The sequence below is a fragment of the Octopus sinensis genome, linkage group LG1 (assembly GCF_006345805.1).
Source record: "Octopus sinensis linkage group LG1, ASM634580v1, whole genome shotgun sequence".
NCBI classification, from domain to species: domain Eukaryota; kingdom Metazoa; phylum Mollusca; class Cephalopoda; order Octopoda; family Octopodidae; genus Octopus; species Octopus sinensis.
The window spans coordinates 161,325,116-161,344,944 of record NC_042997.1 but is presented as its reverse complement, the minus strand read 5'-3'; the positions used below and the strand labels follow the sequence as shown (position 1 = coordinate 161,344,944).

General features: G+C 37.7%; 1 protein-coding gene across 1 annotated transcript in view; it reads right to left on the bottom strand.

Annotated features, from left to right (window-relative positions):
- Positions 1 to 11,821: 11,821 nt before the first annotated feature.
- Positions 11,822 to 19,829, bottom strand: part of LOC115217241 — a 145,894-nt gene continuing 137,886 nt past the window's right edge. The window contains exon 5 of the mRNA XM_029786886.2: positions 11,822 to 13,129. Within this exon, the coding sequence (XP_029642746.1) occupies positions 12,603 to 13,129 (527 nt within the window). The 3' untranslated portion in view covers positions 11,822 to 12,602. The remainder of the gene's footprint in view (positions 13,130 to 19,829) is intronic.

Below are 19,829 nucleotides of genomic sequence, written 5' to 3'. Positions count from 1 at the left end.
AAAACGCCAAAAAAAAGGTAATTTCTGGCTTATAGTGTTTAGCAACTAAAACTAACGTGTCGTATAAAACTGATTCTATATTCGGAATCAGTACACCCGAATGAGCAAATGCTATTCAACTTTAAAAATGTAAAATTGCTGAAAGACCAGTGTCATTTACCCGTAAATAAAGCTTATTTAATTAATAAAACGAACTGTTATGATTAACAATTTGCAGCGTAATACTGTAAAGGAAAAATGTCTTTTAGCAATCTTTTTTCTTGGTGTTCTTAGTATGTGTTTATATTTCCAATAACTGATTTGAGTTTGAACATAGCAACCCATATTTATATAAGAAAAAAATAGAGAAAGACACTTTGGATAATGTAGTCCTACGTATTCCTGGATAGATGAGGTCCTCATGCCTGGACTGACCTTTTTCATATATCAGTAGTTACAAGTATTTGTTTCTTTATTTCCCACAAGGGGCTAAACATAGAGGGGACAAACAAGGACAGACAAAGGGATTAAGTCGATTACATCGACCCCAGTGCGAAACTGGTACTTTATTTATCGACCCCGAAAGGATGAAAGGCATAGTCGACCTCGGCGGAATTTGAACTCAGAACGTAACGGCAGGCGAAATACGGGTATGCATTTCGCCTGGCGTGCTAACGTTTCTGCCAGAACAACAACCCTAACGAACGTAGAGAATTTATTAAAACCAATTCAAATTTAAGGATCGGCTTATTGTCATTTGGTAGCTGGCGATACCATTCCCAATTTGTGTGGGGCATTATATGCATGTGTATATGTATACTGTATGTATGTCTGCATATACCTATGTATGTATGTATATATATATATATATTATATATATATATATATATATATATATATATCTACATATATATATATATATATATGTCGTAGCCGATGCCAGTGCCGTCTCACTCGCACCCGTATCGATGGCATGTAAAAAACACCGTTCAAGTATTGGGCCTCATGGAAGCGGTGACAGGCCATCAAGATTTTTGGCGATATACTGTGCTTGTGTACACCTGTCAAGCTGAGTGAGACTGTAGTCGTGGCCGATGCCAGTGTCAGGTCAATACCACACATGCGAGAGGCATATAAAAAAGCAGCCACTACAGTCTCGGAGTGGTTGGCGTTAGGAAGGGCATCCAACCATAGAAACTTTGTCAAATGAGATTGGAACTTGGTGCAGCCCTCCGGCTTACCAATTTTCAGTCAAACCGAACGTTAAATGATGATGATGATGATATATATATATATATATATATATATATATATATATATATGTGTGTGTGTGTGTGAAGCCGCAATGGCCCAGTGGGTAGCGGACTCGGGGTTTCATTTCCCAGACTGGGCGTTGTGAGTGCTTATTGATCGAAAACACCTAAAGCTCCAAGAGGCTCCGGCAGAGGGTGGTGGCGATCTCTGCTGTACTCTTTCGCCACAACTTTCACTCTTTCTTCTGTTGGCCTGCTCGCTTAGCCAGCGGGGTGGCGTTATTTGAAGGCTAAAACAATGCGAAGCGCATTGTGACCAGCAATGTGTAGCAACATCTGATAGCCTGGTCGGTCACGGTGACAGTGACGATATATATATATATATAGAGAGAGATAAATGAGATAAAATATACTCTAAATTCATTTTTATTACTTTTCCAGCTATTCATATATTTTTATTTCTAATATTTTCACTTGCATATTCAAAGTAATATTGTAATCTAATAATGTCAAATCAATGTACTTTATGACGAACTCCAAGAACCATATATAAACATAACTACCCACTATTTTCGATTTAGACAATCACTTCAGCTATAATGGATGCTTAATGAATTATCCGTAAAAGCATTCACAAATACTTTACGGAAAAAGTTGCAAAAAGCAACTACTATTACCATTGAAATTTTCAGAAAATTAACAACTTGAGTAGAATTTGCTTTTGCACTTCCAAAGAAAAATGGCTTTATCTTATTTTTGTAATGAAATTTTTGTCAGAAGAGAAAAGGGAATCTTTTTGAATTGTTTTATGCTGTTTCTAGTTAGCACAGTTCTTCAATAAGTGCCTCCACGCATATGAATTTTTTGATACAGCACATTTTGTTCAGTTCATAGTTACCTTACAATAATAGCATCCAAGTTTTCTAGAAGACCACTCTACTTCACAAAATTAATTACTAAAAGATATTTGTTTAATAGTCTACTATCTCATAAAGTGTGCAGTTCATTGTAATTGATGCTTCAATATCTTGTTCGTTCTTTTGATCGATTTACTCAAGTTTAAACTGAACTGGTAAAAAGAAAACAGAGCTTATATTATCAGATCAAGAGTTTGAAGGAGACCATACAATGGAGAACTAATCATAGCAATTAAATTATTGAATAGCTTCAACACTGGTCTTTTTAGAATATGGTTTGAATATACTATTAAAACTTATCAGTTTTGATAGCTACAAAAGTATTTTTGATATTGACCGATTTATTCGGCTCCTCATGTTACTTTTTTAAACTGTTGATTTGAGTATGAAAATGGGAAATCGTAATATCACTGAAGATTCCCGAATTATCTTTGGGTTGGTTATCTAAATAAATTCCATTAATTTAAATATCTTTACCTCCTGTGAAATTTACCTGATCAATTTTTCTAAATTGTCTTACTGTTCAGTGAAGAAAACAAGTATTCTTATCTTAAAACCTTCAAGAATTTCTGACATCAAGTATCAAGATTTCATAATATTGAGAAGAATACAACTAAATTAGTAACGCTTGATCCGGGTATTAATCAGCATTTTTTTTAGTTTCTGTTCATACCATTATTTATATTTTCTTCACGGCAGGTGAAGTGAATTTTATAAATCTTCAATTATAGTGAATTGTAACACGATTGATGATCAACTAGGAAAATATTGGACAATTTCGATGCTATTTATTTTTTTTCTCATATTAGTTTTATTGATAACAGTTTTCTCAGTACTATCTATATGCATGATTGGTTTGCTATTTGTTTTTTCTTTGTTTTTTGCTGGAGAGATATTGTCATTTTAATGTTGATAACATTCTATGGAATTAAGGGAGTAAAATAATATTAAAAAGTCCTATTCATTACATTAAGTGTCAATGGGAAACCAGGGCAGAGTTTCGTTATTATTGATTTGTAATCAATAAACTCTCAAGATTTCGCATGAAGTAGTTCAAAACCAATTATTAAAATTGTAATACAATTGCATCAGGTACAACTCATTTGCATATTAGGGCAAGGTTGACTGTCAAACACTAATTACAAGAAAACCAACACAACATAAATTATGAATAAATACGGATACATATTTAGCCTCTCTTTAAAATTTGATGCGGAGTCTAAATTCACAAAGTTTCCATTATAGATAATGTAATCAAGAAGAACTAAAATGTTATATATAATCTCACTAAGTCTAGTAAAAGGTTGCAACTTAATACAGACATCCTTACATAAAAAGGCTTAACATAGCTTAGAATAGTTAAAACAGACATTCTGTCTGAACGGGTTTTGTTGCTGTTAATGACTACATAAGATCAGTATTACATACACGTCGATATATTGGTTTAATCATAACACCAATCTATTTAGGGACTTATAGAAAATTGGAAATTATCACAGAACATCCCATTAAGACTCACTGCTAATACAAATGCAAAAAGTGTACTAATCTACATTATTCTTTACAAAGAAAATGATGTGTCAAGATGTACTTTAGTCATTACGTGAATGATTCATTAATATATCAACGTTTTTCTTTTCGTATAGTTAATGAAATACAAAGCGTTTTGGAAATCAACAAATTTTCAATTTTATTAATATAACTGATTGTCGATAAAAGTTTACAAAGAATGTTTTATACATATTTGTGCAGCAATTGACAGTTTATTATATTATATTTTCAATCTGTCTTGACGCGTTAACACAGTTATACACAAAAAGTTTAAAACCAAATACAATTTTCTGTGTTAATAACAGAAATTCAAAAGCATAATCATTTAAATACATAAATAAATTGTTCCCAAAATACACGAGAAAGCCTAGATACATTTTTCCGATTTGAAATGTATTTTAAAAAGCTCAGCCTCGGAAAGGAAAAAATGAAAACACTTCGAGTCATCAAGTTGTTAACAAATCTTTAATGAGGATTTAGGCTGTTTTAGAACAAAAGAAAATATCCAACCTGATGATAAGGAATAGCAAAGTAATAAAGAGAATGTTGAAGAAGAAAAAAGTTTAACACGGAATTTTTTTGTTCAGAAGCTTAACGAATATTTATCTAAAACAGTATTATGTGCAATTAGGACACAATAAAACAGTTTCATCACAAAAGTTTTCTAAGAAAGCAATAAATGAGATAAGAAAGCACAAATACAAAAGCATTAACTATAAAGTTAAGAATATAATCATAAATTAAAATTAAGCGTTCGCCGATGTTCAGTTAATCTTTACCATTAGCCATCCTTTTAACCATCTCAATTTTTGCGCGTTAGTTCTGTATGATTACAGTGGTTAACTAATACACAAGTTGCGATATTGTTTCTCGAAAGTATATTGCTTATGCAAATCAAAATTTAATCAATTACAATATTCTAAACAATGAAGGAAGAACATAAAAATATAGATGTCATTGAATAAGCATCAGTTTCTTGTTTATATATATATGTATATACACACACACCACACACACATCATTTGATCATATAGAATTAGTCGTCATCTTCCAATGCTAATAAGAAGCCTTTTTTATATGTCACACACACATGCACGCACACTCGCACACACATACAAACATACACAGACACACAAATATACATACACACACATATGACTTAGTCTAGTGTCTATTAGTCATCCTGAATGTTTTAATGTTAGCGGCTCTGTAATAATTGCAACTTAAAAAACTAAAACTATATATATATATAATAAATATATTTCGAAATAATTTCGGCATGCTTACTTCATGCCGAAGGTCAATAAGTAAAATTATGAACAAATTGCTGATGCTGATGGGTAATGAATTTTGCTCGGAAACACTTTTACTATTTATCGGTATTTCACAACACAAAAAGGATCCACCTTCACAGTGTCCAGGTTTTCTGTACATCCTGAGTATTAAAAATATTTAAGAAAATATGTGACATTTATTTAGCAAATATATTTCTTTCTGGAGAGGAAGTGTCAAGTGAGCTCCTCATTGAATTGATTTAAGAAAATATTGTCAGTGACTCGACTCATGGATTATTGTATAAAATTCCTTCACCAAAGAACTAAAGCAAAAACTATCTTATTAATTTTTCACACGGGAAAATATATTTTAAAGTAATATTTACTATATTTCACGTTTATGTATTTGTTTTTCAAAATAACTATCCCAAATATAACGCTTGGTAAGTATAAAATTTGGCAAACGATCATCCCCATCAATAACAATAAATGCTGCAGAATTTTCCTTTTTCCATCTATATATATATATATATATATATATATATATATATATATATATATAGGCGTAGGATTGGCTGTGTGGTAAGTAGCTTGCTTCTGAGTTCAGTCCCACATGGGCAAGTGTCTTCTACTATAGCCTCGGGCCAACCAAACCCTTGTGAGTGGATTTGTTAGACGGAAACTGAAAGAAGTCCGTCGTATATATATATATATATATTATATATATATATATATATATTATATATATATATGTATATGTATGTCTGTGTATGTTTGTGTGTCTGTGTTTGTCCACCCCAACATCGATTGACAACCAATGCTGGTGTGTTTACGTCCTCGTAACTTAGCGGTTCAACAAAAGAAACCGATAGAATAAGTACTAGTCTTACAAAGAATAAGCCCTGGGGCCAATATGCTCGACTAAAGGCGGTGCTCCAGCATGGCCACAGAAAATGACTGAAACAAGTAAAAGAGTCAAAGAGTAAAGAGAGTAGTTAATATAACGGAAGTATTTCGTGTATATATATATATATACTAGCAGTATCGCCCGGCGTTGCTCGGGTTTGTAAGGGAAATAACTATAAAGCATTTTTAGTGAGTTATAGGCAAAAAATGGAAAAAAAATGATGGTAAATTTTTTTTTAGTTAAAAAGGTCGAGTTGCGTCCCCTAGACAGTCTGTGGTTTGTGTTTCTGATTCTCGACCCCATGTCGAATTTATCGATTTTTTTCAGAACTGGGGGAACTTTTCAAAATTTTCGCTGCGTTAGTTTTGAATTATGACATTGGGCTATGTGTGTGTCAAGTTTCATCAGAATCGGTTGAAAGCCGTGGTCAGGGTGAGGGTACAACCTAACAGACACACAGAAACACACACAGACAAACTGCCGTTTATATATATATATATATATATATATATATATATATATATATATTCTTTCTCTCAGACTTAATTTTGTAGCAGCAAGATCGTGAAGGAAATCATCTTGTTTTAATCGTCACCCTTTAAATCATAAAAATGTCAAGCAAATTTTTATTGTTCCAGTTATCGTGATCGTTTGTAGCGTATGAATTAAAGAACTGTATTTCCAAGCAGCCAAGATCAGCAATACTTTGTTACAGTTGGGTTGGTATTTATCCTATTGCTCCAATAACAACAGGAATGAAACTATGGTATTACATTTTCAAACATCTTATCAATGTTCCATAAGCATTCCTCTCCATCCGGTATTTCCCTGAACACAGTTCCCAGAGGGCAGCTGATTTCCACAACAAAGCATAGATTTTTTTCTTGAGATCCTACGTAATATCTAGCTGGTTAATTCTAACTCGGTGATTGCTTTTATTTTGAAGTCCCACTAACATTCTTTAGACCTATATCAACATACCCAACTTTGTTGGTACTTCCTTTCAGGCCATCTCATCATGTCTTATGCAAAGATATTATCCCGTACTTGGCAATAATGTGATTGATTGCATGTGTATATGTATGAATGCATGTATGTATGTAACAATAGAAAGTAGAAACTTAGAAAATCTGGGAGGATACCTCATTCAACATTCTATGCGAAGTCTTGGTTAATAGAATGTATATGGATTAAATTCAGCTTTCATAGACATTTAATCTGTACGGTGTTCTATACAGAGTGAAAATCCAAGGAAATTTAACAGTTAAGTAGTTGGTGAACACACCGCAGTGCATATCAGTAAAGAAAGGTACAACGCTGGTGGTATAGCGCAGTTTAATTAAATGGTTACGATCCTTTCAATAGTTAGTGGAATAATTTCATCAATTTACATGTTGGCTTATAAAGAAAAAAAATGCACATCCATTCAATACTCAGTTACCAGGGTACTGGGAACCATCAGTTCTTACCAGTTTAAATTTATAATACAAATCTGATGTAATACGAAGGGGTAGCTGGTGGCACCTTCATTGCATAATTTCATATGTATATACAAAAGTGTAAATTCATAGAATGGTTCTACTAACTATTGAGACAATCGTAATCCTGTTTAATAAAGATCTGTAATTCCATCAGGTTCATATTTTCTTTTCTTTATTAATATGTATGTATGTATATATGTATGTATGTATGTATGTATGTATGTATGTATGTATGTATGTATGTATGTATGTATGTATGTATGTGTGTGTGCGTGCGTGTGTATGTGTGTGTTCTCTTCACCAACGCTTGACAACCGGTCTCGGTGTGTTTATGTCCCTGTAACTTTGCGGTAGGGCAAAAAACCCTCCAAAAAAAAAAAAAAAAAAACGATAGAATTAATACCAAGCTTTAAAAAACGAATAAGTACTGGAATAGATTCGACTAAAATTCTTCAAGGCGTGACTTCCAGCGTAACTGCAGGTTAATACTGAAACATTTAAAATGAAAACGACAGCTATTTATAAATCATCGAAAATGAATTCCGTTTTATGCTTTCACAAAGATGCTGTTCACTAAGAAGTTGGTTTTACGGTTTCTGTTTTTAACTGAACTTCATTGCGGTATTTTTAGGACTAGATTACCGTTCTTGTGAAAGAAAAAACCCCATAACAGACGGATCATTATTTGAAAATGGTTAATTGCAATATTAAATTATTCGAATCCATCACTATTACTTTGTTTATCGAAAATGTGTTACTAAAATATTAGACAATCTTTATTCTAAAATAAATACAAGTACATTTGAAGGGGTGAGTTTTGTTAACTAAAACTGATCGCAGTACTTGACTAGTACTTTATTTTATCGACCTGGAAATAATGAGAGGCAAAATTAGCTGCGGTAGGATTTGAACTCAGAATGTACAGAGCCATAACTAGATACCATGTCGCTAATACTACACCCAATCAATAGTAATAATAATAGTAATAATAATAATAATAATAATAATAATAATAAATAATAATAATAATAATATAATAATAATAATAATAATAATAATGATAATAATAATTATAATAATAATAGTAATAGTAATAGTAATAATAATAATGATAGCTTCAAATTGTTCCACAGGGGCAGCCATTTGGGGGAGGGGATGAGTCAATAACATCTACCCCAGTGTTCAACTGGTACTATTTTATCGACCCTGAAATGATGGAAAGAAGAGTCAACCTCGGCGGAATTTGAACTCAGATCGGTGAGACGGGCGAAATACCTATTTCTTTACTACCCACAAGGGGCTAAACATAGAGAAGACAAACAAGAACAGACAAACGGATTAAGTCGATTATATCGACCCCCAATGCGTAACTGGTACTTAATTTATCGACCCCGAAAGGATGAAAGGCAAAGCCGACCTCGGTGGAATTTGAACTCAGAACGTAGCGGCAGACGAAATACCTATTTCTTTACTACCCACAAGGGGCTAAACACAGAGGGGACAAACAAGGACAGACAACGGATTAAGTCGATTACATCGACCCCAATGCGTAACTGGTACTTAATTTATCGACTCCGAAAGGATGAAAGGCAAAGTGGACCTCGGCGGAATTTGAACTCAGAACGTAACGGCAGACGAAATACGGCTACGCATTTCGCCCGGCGTGCTAACGTTTCTGCCAGCTAACCGTCTTTATCATACTGATAATAATAATGATAATAATATTAATCCTTTCTACAATAGGCCCAAGGCCTGAAATTTTGGGGAGGGGACTAGTCGATTACATTGGTCCTAGTGTTTCATTGATACTTAATTTATCGACCCTTTTCTGTATATCCTTTTCTGTGTTGTTCCCTTCTGGGAAGTAAAAAATCAACTCAATTTATCGACCCCGAAAGGATGAAAGCAAAGTCGGCCTTGGCGGAATTTGAACTCAGAACGTAGTGCCGGGCGAAATGCCGTAAAGCATTTTGTCCAGCGTGCTAATGATTCTGCCAGCTCACCTCCTTTATAATAATGATGATGATGATGATGATGATGATGATGATGATGATGATGATGATGATGATAATAATAATAATAAAATAATAATAATAATAATAATAATAATGATAATAATAATTATAATAATAATAGTAATAGTAATAGTAATAATAATAATGATAGCTTCAAATTGTTCCACAGGGGCAGCCATTTGGGGGAGGGGATGAGTCAATAACATCTACCCCAGTGTTCAACTGGTACTTATTTTATCGACCCTGAAATGATGGAAAGAAGAGTCAACCTCGGCGGAATTTGAACTCAGATCGGTGAGACGGGCGAAATACCTATTTCTTTACTACCCACAAGGGGCTAAACATAGAGAAGACAAACAAGAACAGACAAACGGATTAAGTCGATTATATCGACCCCCAATGCGTAACTGGTACTTAATTTATCGACCCCGAAAGGATGAAAGGCAAAGCCGACCTCGGTGGAATTTGAACTCAGAACGTAGCGGCAGACGAAATACCTATTTCTTTACTACCCACAAGGGGCTAAACACAGAGGGGACAAACAAGGACAGACAAACGGATTAAGTCGATTACATCGACCCCAATGCGTAACTGGTACTTAATTTATCGACTCCGAAAGGATGAAAGGCAAAGTGGACCTCGGCGGAATTTGAACTCAGAACGTAACGGCAGACGAAATACGGCTACGCATTTCGCCCGGCGTGCTAACGTTTCTGCCAGCTAACCGTCTTTATCATACTGATAATAATAATGATAATAATATTAATCCTTTCTACAATAGGCCCAAGGCCTGAAATTTTGGGGAGGGGACTAGTCGATTACATTGGTCCTAGTGTTTCATTGATACTTAATTTATCGACCTTTTCTGTATATCCTTTTCTGTGTTGTTCCCTTCTGGGAAGTAAAAAATCAACTCAATTTATCGACCCCGAAAGGATGAAAGCAAAGTCGGCCTTGGCGGAATTTGAACTCAGAACGTAGTGCCGGGCGAAATGCCGTAAAGCATTTTGTCCAGCGTGCTAATGATTCTGCCAGCTCACCTCCTTTATAATAATGATGATGATGATGATGATGATGATGATGATGATGATGATGATGATGATGATAATAATAATAATAATAATAATAATAATAATAATAATAATAATAATAATAACAGTAATAATCAAGAGTAATACAACACTTCGCAAATATCTGCTTCGAGTAAAATCACCAACAGAAGGGAATGTGACCAAAGACTTGTGTACTCCATCCCATGTAGCTGTGGTAGGTTATACAAAGGCGAAACGTGCCGCCCCCTTAAAATAAGGGTAGAGGAACATCGCAAAGGTGTGGCACGAGGAGATATTGATAAATAGGGTATAGCTGATCCTGTATGGAAAACGGAGACCACCTCTGAGACAGAGAACACTAGAAAATACGGAAACTAAAAGAGGCAGGCCTAGTGCAGATATGCATAACATATGGGAACTGGTATTAAGGAAGGATAGGAAAATATTAAATCTATAAGCCCAGTGCGATCATCTGACCAGACATCGGAAACCGGACATTGTATGTTAATCGATATAGCATGCCCCGGTTACAACAGGACCAATGTGAAAGACGAAGAAAAAGTATACAATTATGATGATTTGAAGTGGGAAATACGAAGGTTGTGGTCAATGAAGAGAGTAGACGTGATACTAATAGTAACTGGCGTGCTTGGAAGTATCAGCACTCAACTACCAGCATGGCTGAAAAAGATTGGTGCAAGTGTGAAGGGAGAACACCTAAAAAAATCAGCATTGCTTGGAACTGCAATAATTCTTAGCAAGGTTCTTGAAGCATGACCAGTAAACAAGTGTTAACTAAGTCTGCTGGCTGTGGATAGCTGACAATTTCCATCATATCCAGCAAAATAAGCTGTGAATTTTCACATAATAATAATAATAATAATAATAATAATAATAATAATAATAATAATAACAGTAATCCTTTCTACTTTAGGCACAAGTTCTGAAATTTCAGGGGAGCGGACTAGTCGATTACATCGACTGTAGTGTTTCACTGATACTTAATTTATCGACCCTGAAAGGATGGAAAGCAAAGTCGACCACGGCGGAATTTGAACTCAGAACGTAAGAAATACCACTAAGCATTTCGTCCGCTAAGCGTGCTAACGATTCTGCCAGCTCGCCGCATTAATAACGATATGAATAATGATGATGATGATGATGATGATGATGATGATGATGATGATGATGATGATGATGATGATGATGATGACAACAACAGTATTAATGAAAATTGTAGTGTAAATCATGGAGTAATTTCTCGAAATGGTAAAGTAAATTTTGGTAAAAAAAACAGAAAATTTGATTCATCAATTTTTCCTTATATTTGTCTGTTTCATACAATGCTGCTATGTGACCACTAGTATTTAGAATGGATTTAATGAAATGGTCTTTTGCTGCATTCTTTGGTAGCTATAAAAACAGGATTTATGTGGAAGAAAATGAAGGCTATTAACATCTGCATCTTTCTCAAATGCATTATCAAAGTAAAATATTTGTATTAGAAACATTAGAGGATCGCTGAATAGACTCAGTGGAAAGAAAAGTATCAACACTTATTAGGAAATCAAAATTTATTAAGATTTTGTGACTAATGAGAATAAAAAAAAACCAAAAAAAAACGAGCTACTTATTTTATTTAGTGTTAGAAATCTAGATATGTGAAAGTGAAGATCTGTTTTGGAAGATAATCGTAATTATTTTAAGAAAAATATGCCAGCTTTAAAAACCTTCTGAACTTTAGATGTTTAATTTGACAAATTTACTGACATGTTCCAAACAAGACAATAATTACCATTTAGTGAATATCAATTCTCTTTTAAGGCAATTTGTAGTGAACGAGGGTGAACAGAATCTATTGTTACCAGCAACAGACATAGAATTAAAGATGGAAATATTATGAAAATATCATTTTTCTCTAATATTCGAGAACCATTTTGGAACCATATTACAATGATTTGAATAATAATTCGTCAAAAAACGAAAAAGAAACACTTTTCATTCATGTGTGATTGTGTTAACATTTATAAACCAAATAATCATATACACCTCTGTGCATTTAGATATATATATATATATTTTAATAAGGATTGATTTGGCATTTTTCGGAAATATTTTGAGATAGACATTATCTTTGATCCCTTGAATATTTTTTTTATCTTGGTTTCAAAATTTAGGAAGGATCTTCAGCTATCTGTTTTGAAACGTTTGTATCTGCAGTTGTTACTTCCACTCGAGGAATCTTGATGCCTTCGGAACCATTATTTTTACGCATAGAAGGTGGTGAGTCGGACGGCGAGATGGCACCAGGAATTAGAGGTGTTGACACGCATCTGGCGATCATCTGAAAGGGACTCCCACCTAATTCCATTTCTGAACCAATATGGCGAGAAAACATATCATGCTGAATATGTAATAGCTTCTTAAACTTCTTGCGGAACCAACTTTGTCTAGTTCGGTGTTCGGAGTTGCTGTCTACATTTTTACTGTGACCATCATTGGTTTCTGGTGTAGCTTGACAAGATAGGTCGGGTTCACTACAGCTTTTGTTCCGAGAATTTTGAAATCGGGTTCTCAGGACAAACCGTTTAGCTTTTGTAAATTTAGCTATAGCTTCAGCGCAGTCATAACGGCCAGTAAACCTTGCCCATTCTTCAGCACATAGTTTCCGACCATAGTCTCTCAGTTTTGGAGAAGATCCTGAAATGAAGTACAAACGACATTTAGTTATCTCTTCTATTTGATTTAATAAGTATATTTTGTTAGGGTCACATAAAATACTTCAGTTATTAAAATCAATCGAGTATTCCACTATTTTGAAGATAACTTCCTTCACACTTTAAAATATCTGCTGTTAACGATTATGACTTGTTTTGAAGCTTTCAAATGCTTTTTTTAAAAATACTGCATTGAATTCATTTACAATACGTACTAAACCATACTTTTATATATCAGATTGTCCATATTCATTATATCTGCTGCTCGCAGCTTTCAGTGAGTGACGTGTCATATCAATACCTTCTACGTTAGATCTTAATTAATGGTGATAGATTTCGACACAACATTTCCTTTATTCTTTTCTTTTATTCTTTTATTTGTTTCAGTCATTTGACTGCGGCCACGCTGGAGCACCGCATTTAGTCGAGAAAATCGACCCCAGGACTTATTCTTTGTAAGCCTAGTACTTATTCTATCGGTCTCTTGCCGAACCGCTAAGTGACGAGGATGTAAACATACCTGCATCGGTTGTCAAGCGATGTTGAGGGGACAATCACAGATACACAAACACACATACACGCACACACATACGACGGGCTTCTTTCAGTTTCCGTCTACCAAATCCACTCACAAGGCTTTAGTCGGCCCGAGGCTATAGTAGAAGACACTTGCCTAAGGTGCTACGCAGTAGGACTGAACCCGGAACCATGTGGTTGGCAAGCAAACTACTTACCACACAGCCACTCCTGCGCCTGAAATAAATTTTACTATACTAAAATCAATATATCAATTGAAGACTTTCACCTGCAATAATTTATATTAAGTATAAATATTATTCAACTTGCCTATTTCATTTATGAATTTCTTAGTCAGCTAGTTACATTTTATATTTTTATGATTTGGCTGGATAAATCGTGACACTCATGACATTTTTTCAGAAACTCTGAGACTGGTGGAATGAATATAGAAAGTTCTTTCAGACTGGCGACCTGCCGGGGAAACTGGCACTGGATAGATGTTCACCAAAGGCACTCAGGAACCAGAAAGAAATGTGTTAGATCAGGTGACTTAAACCGACACTCAACCCAAATACAAAACTAGTTTTACAGACTGTTTCACACAATTTCAGTTTACCAAAGTTCACTTACAGGGCTTCTGTAGAGGCTTTAGGAGAAAATTAGCATATATATATATATATATATATATATATATATATATGTATATATATATATATATATATAAATGACCCCGTTTAAATTTTTTTATTTGTGAAATTTTCCACTCCCTAGTATATTTTCTTTTTTTTTTCTTATATACCTAATTTCACTTCACAGTTATATTTTCCAGTCAAGCTGTGCTTTCTGATCGAATCCTCCGTGTGTTAACATGGGCCTCCTAACGACAAAGTAAATTTTAAGATACCCTTGGGCTGAAGTGTAGCCTGCGGTATACACTTCGCTTGGATAATTACTACTTCCGAGGTTCCACTCGCTATGAAACATATGTAGCCAGGATTTTATCTGTTTCATTCCTTAACTTTGGGATTTTTATTCGCAAACCCGGCAATCTTGATTGCCAACCATGAACTTTATAAATTTTCTTTCAGCTTATCGTACTTCGATTTGGAAAAACGCTACTACCTTTCGCACCAATAAAGCATTATTGTTCCTGGAAGTTGCTTTTTATATTTTCTACGGATTGTTTGAAGCTCACTTTTTTCCATCTATATATATCCATCTATCTATACATCTATTTATTCACACACACACACACACAATGTTTTCTTTTCTCGTATTATAAAACCTCTCAGCCGCAACACACAAAAATACTGTATACACTAAAAGCTATTTTTATATAAAAGACTCGAAGAAATATGTGATTCTTTTTTCCCTTCCCGCTTTTTTACTTGTGTTATATATGTCAGTCTTACCCTATGATTACATATTTTTAGCTAAACTATAATATGGAAGCATTTATTATGTGAAAACGTATTTTTATACTTTTCCATACACACAAGTATATAAAATTATTTAGTCCTTATTTGAAAAAGTTAAACTTGTTTAAATATATATGTATATATGTATGTATATATATATATATATATATATATATATATATATATATATTATAATATATATATATATATATAATTTTAATCCAAACGGGAAAACAAAAAACAACAACAATGGAACAATTACAGTATTATTATTAATAGGCGCTCAGGAAATGGAAGCAGGAGGGTATGACGTTTCGAGCGGAGCTCTTCGTCGGAAACATAAAGAAGGAAGAGAGAGGAAAGAAAGATCCCAAAGCGGGCAACAGGGATAGAGAAAAAAAAACGACTGGTGTTTACGAGTTACACATGGTGAAAGGCGGAAGTTTACGATAACAAGAGCAAAGTAGGTTTTTAAAGGCAAAAGAGTGGAGACAAGGTTGGTAACGCAACAGATGTGTGTGTATGTGTAAGTGTGTGCGTGTGCGTGTGTGTATGTGTGTGTGTGAGGCGAGATAAAAAAACAAAAAATATATGTATGTGTTAGTGTGTGCGTCTGTGTGTAGGCGTGTGAGGTAGGGCGAGACTGTGGTAGGCATAGCAGACACTGGTCAGTAGTAAGAAAAAGAAGGAAGGAGGAAGGGAGGGAGGGGAAGGGGTGGGGGCGTATGTAGCGTGCCAGCGTGTGTTGAGTAGTAGTGTGTGTGTGTGTCCAGTGTCGTGGTAGTATTAATGGCGAGTAGATTGAATGTGTGTAAGAGTAATGTATATATTTAAGCAATGTGTGTATATGTGTGCGCGTGTGTGTAACAAAAAAGGGGGGGGGGTTAAGGAAAAAGGACTCCAGCTGAGGGGAAGATGGAAGAGTGGTCCCGCGGAGACGGGCGTGGGAAAACCCAACGACAAGCGACGGTCCCAGGAACGGGCGGGAGGTCTCGTCGGGTCCAAGAGCGAGGTGCTTGCGGCGCGTATGCGTGCGCGAACCGGCGCAAGCGCGTGTGTGCGCGCGCCTGCGAGTATGCGCGTAAGTGTGTATGTGTGTGGATGTGTGAGTGTGTGGATGTGTGAGTGTGTCTGTGTGTATGTCTGGGTGTCAGTGTGTCCGATGAAATGTATGTGAGTATGTGTGTATATATGTGTGTGCATAGATGTATGTCCGTGTGTGTGTGTGTGTGTGTGTGTGTGTATGTGTATGAGTGTGTATGTATGTACGTGTGGGTGTGTGGAAGTGTGTGTATGTGCATGTGTGTGAGTGAGTGTGTGTGTGTGTATGTATGTGTGAGTGTGTATGTATGTGTGTGTAGGATGCATGTATGTGTAGGTGTATGTATGTGTTGTGTGTATGTATGTATGTGTACGTGCGTGTGTGTGTGTGTATGCGTGTAGGTGTGCGCGTGTGCATGCATGCATGCATGTGCGTATGTGTGTGTGTGTGCATGTGTGTGGGTATATATGTATGTGCGTATGTGTTGTGTATGTGCGTACATGTGTGGTGTGTATGCATGTGTGTGTATGTAGTGTGTAGGCGTGTGTGTATAGGTGTATGTATGTAAGTATGTATGGGTGTGTCCGTGTATGTGTGTGTATGTATGTGTGGTATGTAGTGTGTGGGCGTGTGTATATGTGTGTGTATGTAGGTGTGGGGCGTGTGTATATAGGTGTATGTATGTATGTCTGGGTGTGTCCGTGCATGTTGTGTGTGTGTGTGTATGCATGTGTATGTAGGTGTGTGTGTACGTGTGTAATGTATGTGTGTATGCGTGTGTGTGCGTGTGTATGCGTGCGTGTGTGTATGTAGGTGCGTGTGTATGTGTGTGGGAGTGTAGGTGCGTGTGCGTGTTTATGTTGGTGTGTGCGTATGTGAGTGTGAGTGTATGGGTGTTTGTCATGCATGAGTGTGTGTGTAAGTATGTGTGTGTGTATGTTTGTGTGAGTGTGTATGTGTGTATGTCTGTGTGTATGTATGTGCGTATAGGAGTATGTAGGTATGTGTGTGTGTATGTGTATGGGTGTATGTATGTATGTGTGTGTGTGTGCATGTGTATAAGTATATGTGTGTGTGCGTATGTGTGTGTATGTGTATGTGTGTGTGTTTATGTGTGTGTGTATGTATGTGTGTAGGCGTGTGTGTGTAGATGTATGTATGTATGGGTGTGTGTCTGTGTGTGTTTGTGTGTGTGTGTAGGTAGGTGTGTGTGTCTGAGTGAGGGTATGGCTGTGTAGGTGTGTGTGTGTATGAATGTAAGTGTGTGGTGTACAAGTGTAATGTATGTATGTAGGTGTGTGTGTGTGTGTATGTGTACGTGTGCGTGTGTATGTGTGTGTGTGTATGGCGTGTGAGTGAGTGTGAGTGTATGGGTGTATGTCTGTGTGTGTGTATGTCTGAGTAGGTATGTGTGTGTATGTATGTTTGGTGTGTGTGTGCGGGTATGTGTGTGTGTGTGTGTGTATGTGTGTGTGTGAGTAGGTGTGCGTGTATGTATGTGGGTAGGGATGCATGCGAGTGTGTGGGTATGTATGCATACATACGCACGCGCACATCCGAAGCAAGCCCACACACACGAAGCGCGCTCACGCACACAACGCGCAAGCAGTACAACGCAAGCCCAAGGGGCCGACCAAGCCCCCAGCGCGCGCCAAGGCGCGCGAGCGCAAAGGCCCTCGAACGCCCCGCTACGCGGGAACCGAGGATCCATCAGCCAAAACCGGAAAGCAGAAAAGAGGGGGGGCTGCCTGGATGCAAAAAGGTGTATGTGTGTGTGCATTCAGTGTAAGGGTGTGCATGTGTGGGTATGTATGTATGTGTGTGCCTACATGTATGTGTGCATGTGTGTGTGTGTGAAGTATGTACGTGCGGTGTGTGTGTGTGAGTGTGTGTGTATGTATGTGCGTATGTATGTGTGTATGTATGTATGTATGTCTGTGTGTGTGTGTGTGTAAGTATGTATGTGTGTGTGTATGTAGGTATGTGTGTGTGTATGTACATGTTGGTTTGTATGTTAGTGTGTGCATGTATGTCTATAAGTGTGTGTGATTAAATGTGTGAATGTATGTACGTAGATGGGTCTACGTATGTGTGTGTGTGAACAGGCGTGTGGGAGGTAGGTGGGTGGGTGTGGTGTATCCGGGGAAAAAAAAAAGGGGATCTCAAGAGGAGGGGTCTGTGTTAAGTCCGTGTGGGGTGGTAGTTTGTGGGGTGAAGATGTAGCGTTGCTCCAAGTGGAGCCTGGAAAGTGGGCGACCATTGTGGGGGGCGAGACAAAACACTGAGATGTCATCTAGGGAATGGCCGGCCGAGCGGAAGTGGCGTGCGACGGGAGAAAAAGAGTGTAGGCGAACGTCCCTCAAGTGTTCAGTGAAACGGTCGGACAACCGGCGTCCCGTCTGTCCTACATACAGCATCCCGCATAGGTTGCATTTAATGCAGTAAATAAGGCCAGACGAGGTGCACGTAAAAGAGTGCCTAATGCGTACAGTATGCTGGTTGGAGCCGGTGACAGCGGTGGTGTTGGTGATGAAGGGGCAAGTGTTGCAGCGGGATCTAGAGCAAGGGAATGATCCGTGTGGGGCTGAGGGGGAAGGAGAGAGAGAGGGTGCTGTGGACCAGGAGGTCACGCAGATTGCGGGCTCGTTTGAAAGAGGACAGGGGTGGGTTAGGGAAAATGGGGCGGGTGGTGGGATCAAGCTGGAGGCGACGGAAGGCACGTAGTATATTGCGACGAAGGGGTAGGGTAGAGGGGGGTGGAAAAGGAGGGGGAAGGGGGTGCGGTTGGGGGGTGGGCGGGGGGAAGGAGACAGGGCGGTAGTGCGGTCGATGCGACGGGCGCGGGGGTGAGGGCATCAGAGAGGAGTATGGGTGGGTAACCTCGGAGTCTGAACATGCGGGCCAGGTATTGAGATTGGGTCTCGAAATCCTGGTCGCGGCTGCACAAACGTCGGAGGCGGAGGAACTGGGAGTAGGGGATGGCTCGTTTGGTGTGGAAGGGGTGGGAGGAAGAGAAGTTGAGATAGAGGTGGGAATCCGTAGGTTTAAAGAAGGCGGTGGTGGTGAGAGAGTTGGAGGGGTGATCGATGCGGAGAGAGATGTCAAGCAAGTTGACAGAGGTGTTGGAGATGGTGGAGGTGAATTGAAGAGGGGTGAAAGTTGGAAAGGAAAGAGATGAATTGGCAGAGAAGTTCACGGTAAAGGGAGGTGGCACCTACGCAGTCGTCGATATAGCGACCGTATAGTTGGGGGGTCGGCCCAGAGAACGGGGGAGAACACTTGGGCCTCAATGTAGCCAAGAAAGAGATTGGCGAAATTGGGGCCCATCCTAGTTCCCATCGCGACCCCGGACTTTTTGTTGGTACGTTTCCCCGGCGAACGTGAAGCAATTGAGGGTGAGGACGAGCTCAGCCAAACGGAGAGGGTGGGGGTGTGGGGCTGGGGGTGGGGTCGGGACGACGGGTCGAGGAAGTGTTGGAGGGCTAGGAGGACCGTCATTGTGGGGAATCACTGTGTACAGGGATTTTACATCTAAAGTGAAGAGGAGGTGTGAGGGGCTGGAAGGGAAGGAAAAGGAATTGAAGAGACGGAGGGCGTGGTTGGTGTCGTGTATGTGGGATGGGAGGGCTGCGACTAAGGGGGACAGGATGCGGTCGAGGTATAGGGAGATGAGTTCAATATATATATATATATATTTACGAAAG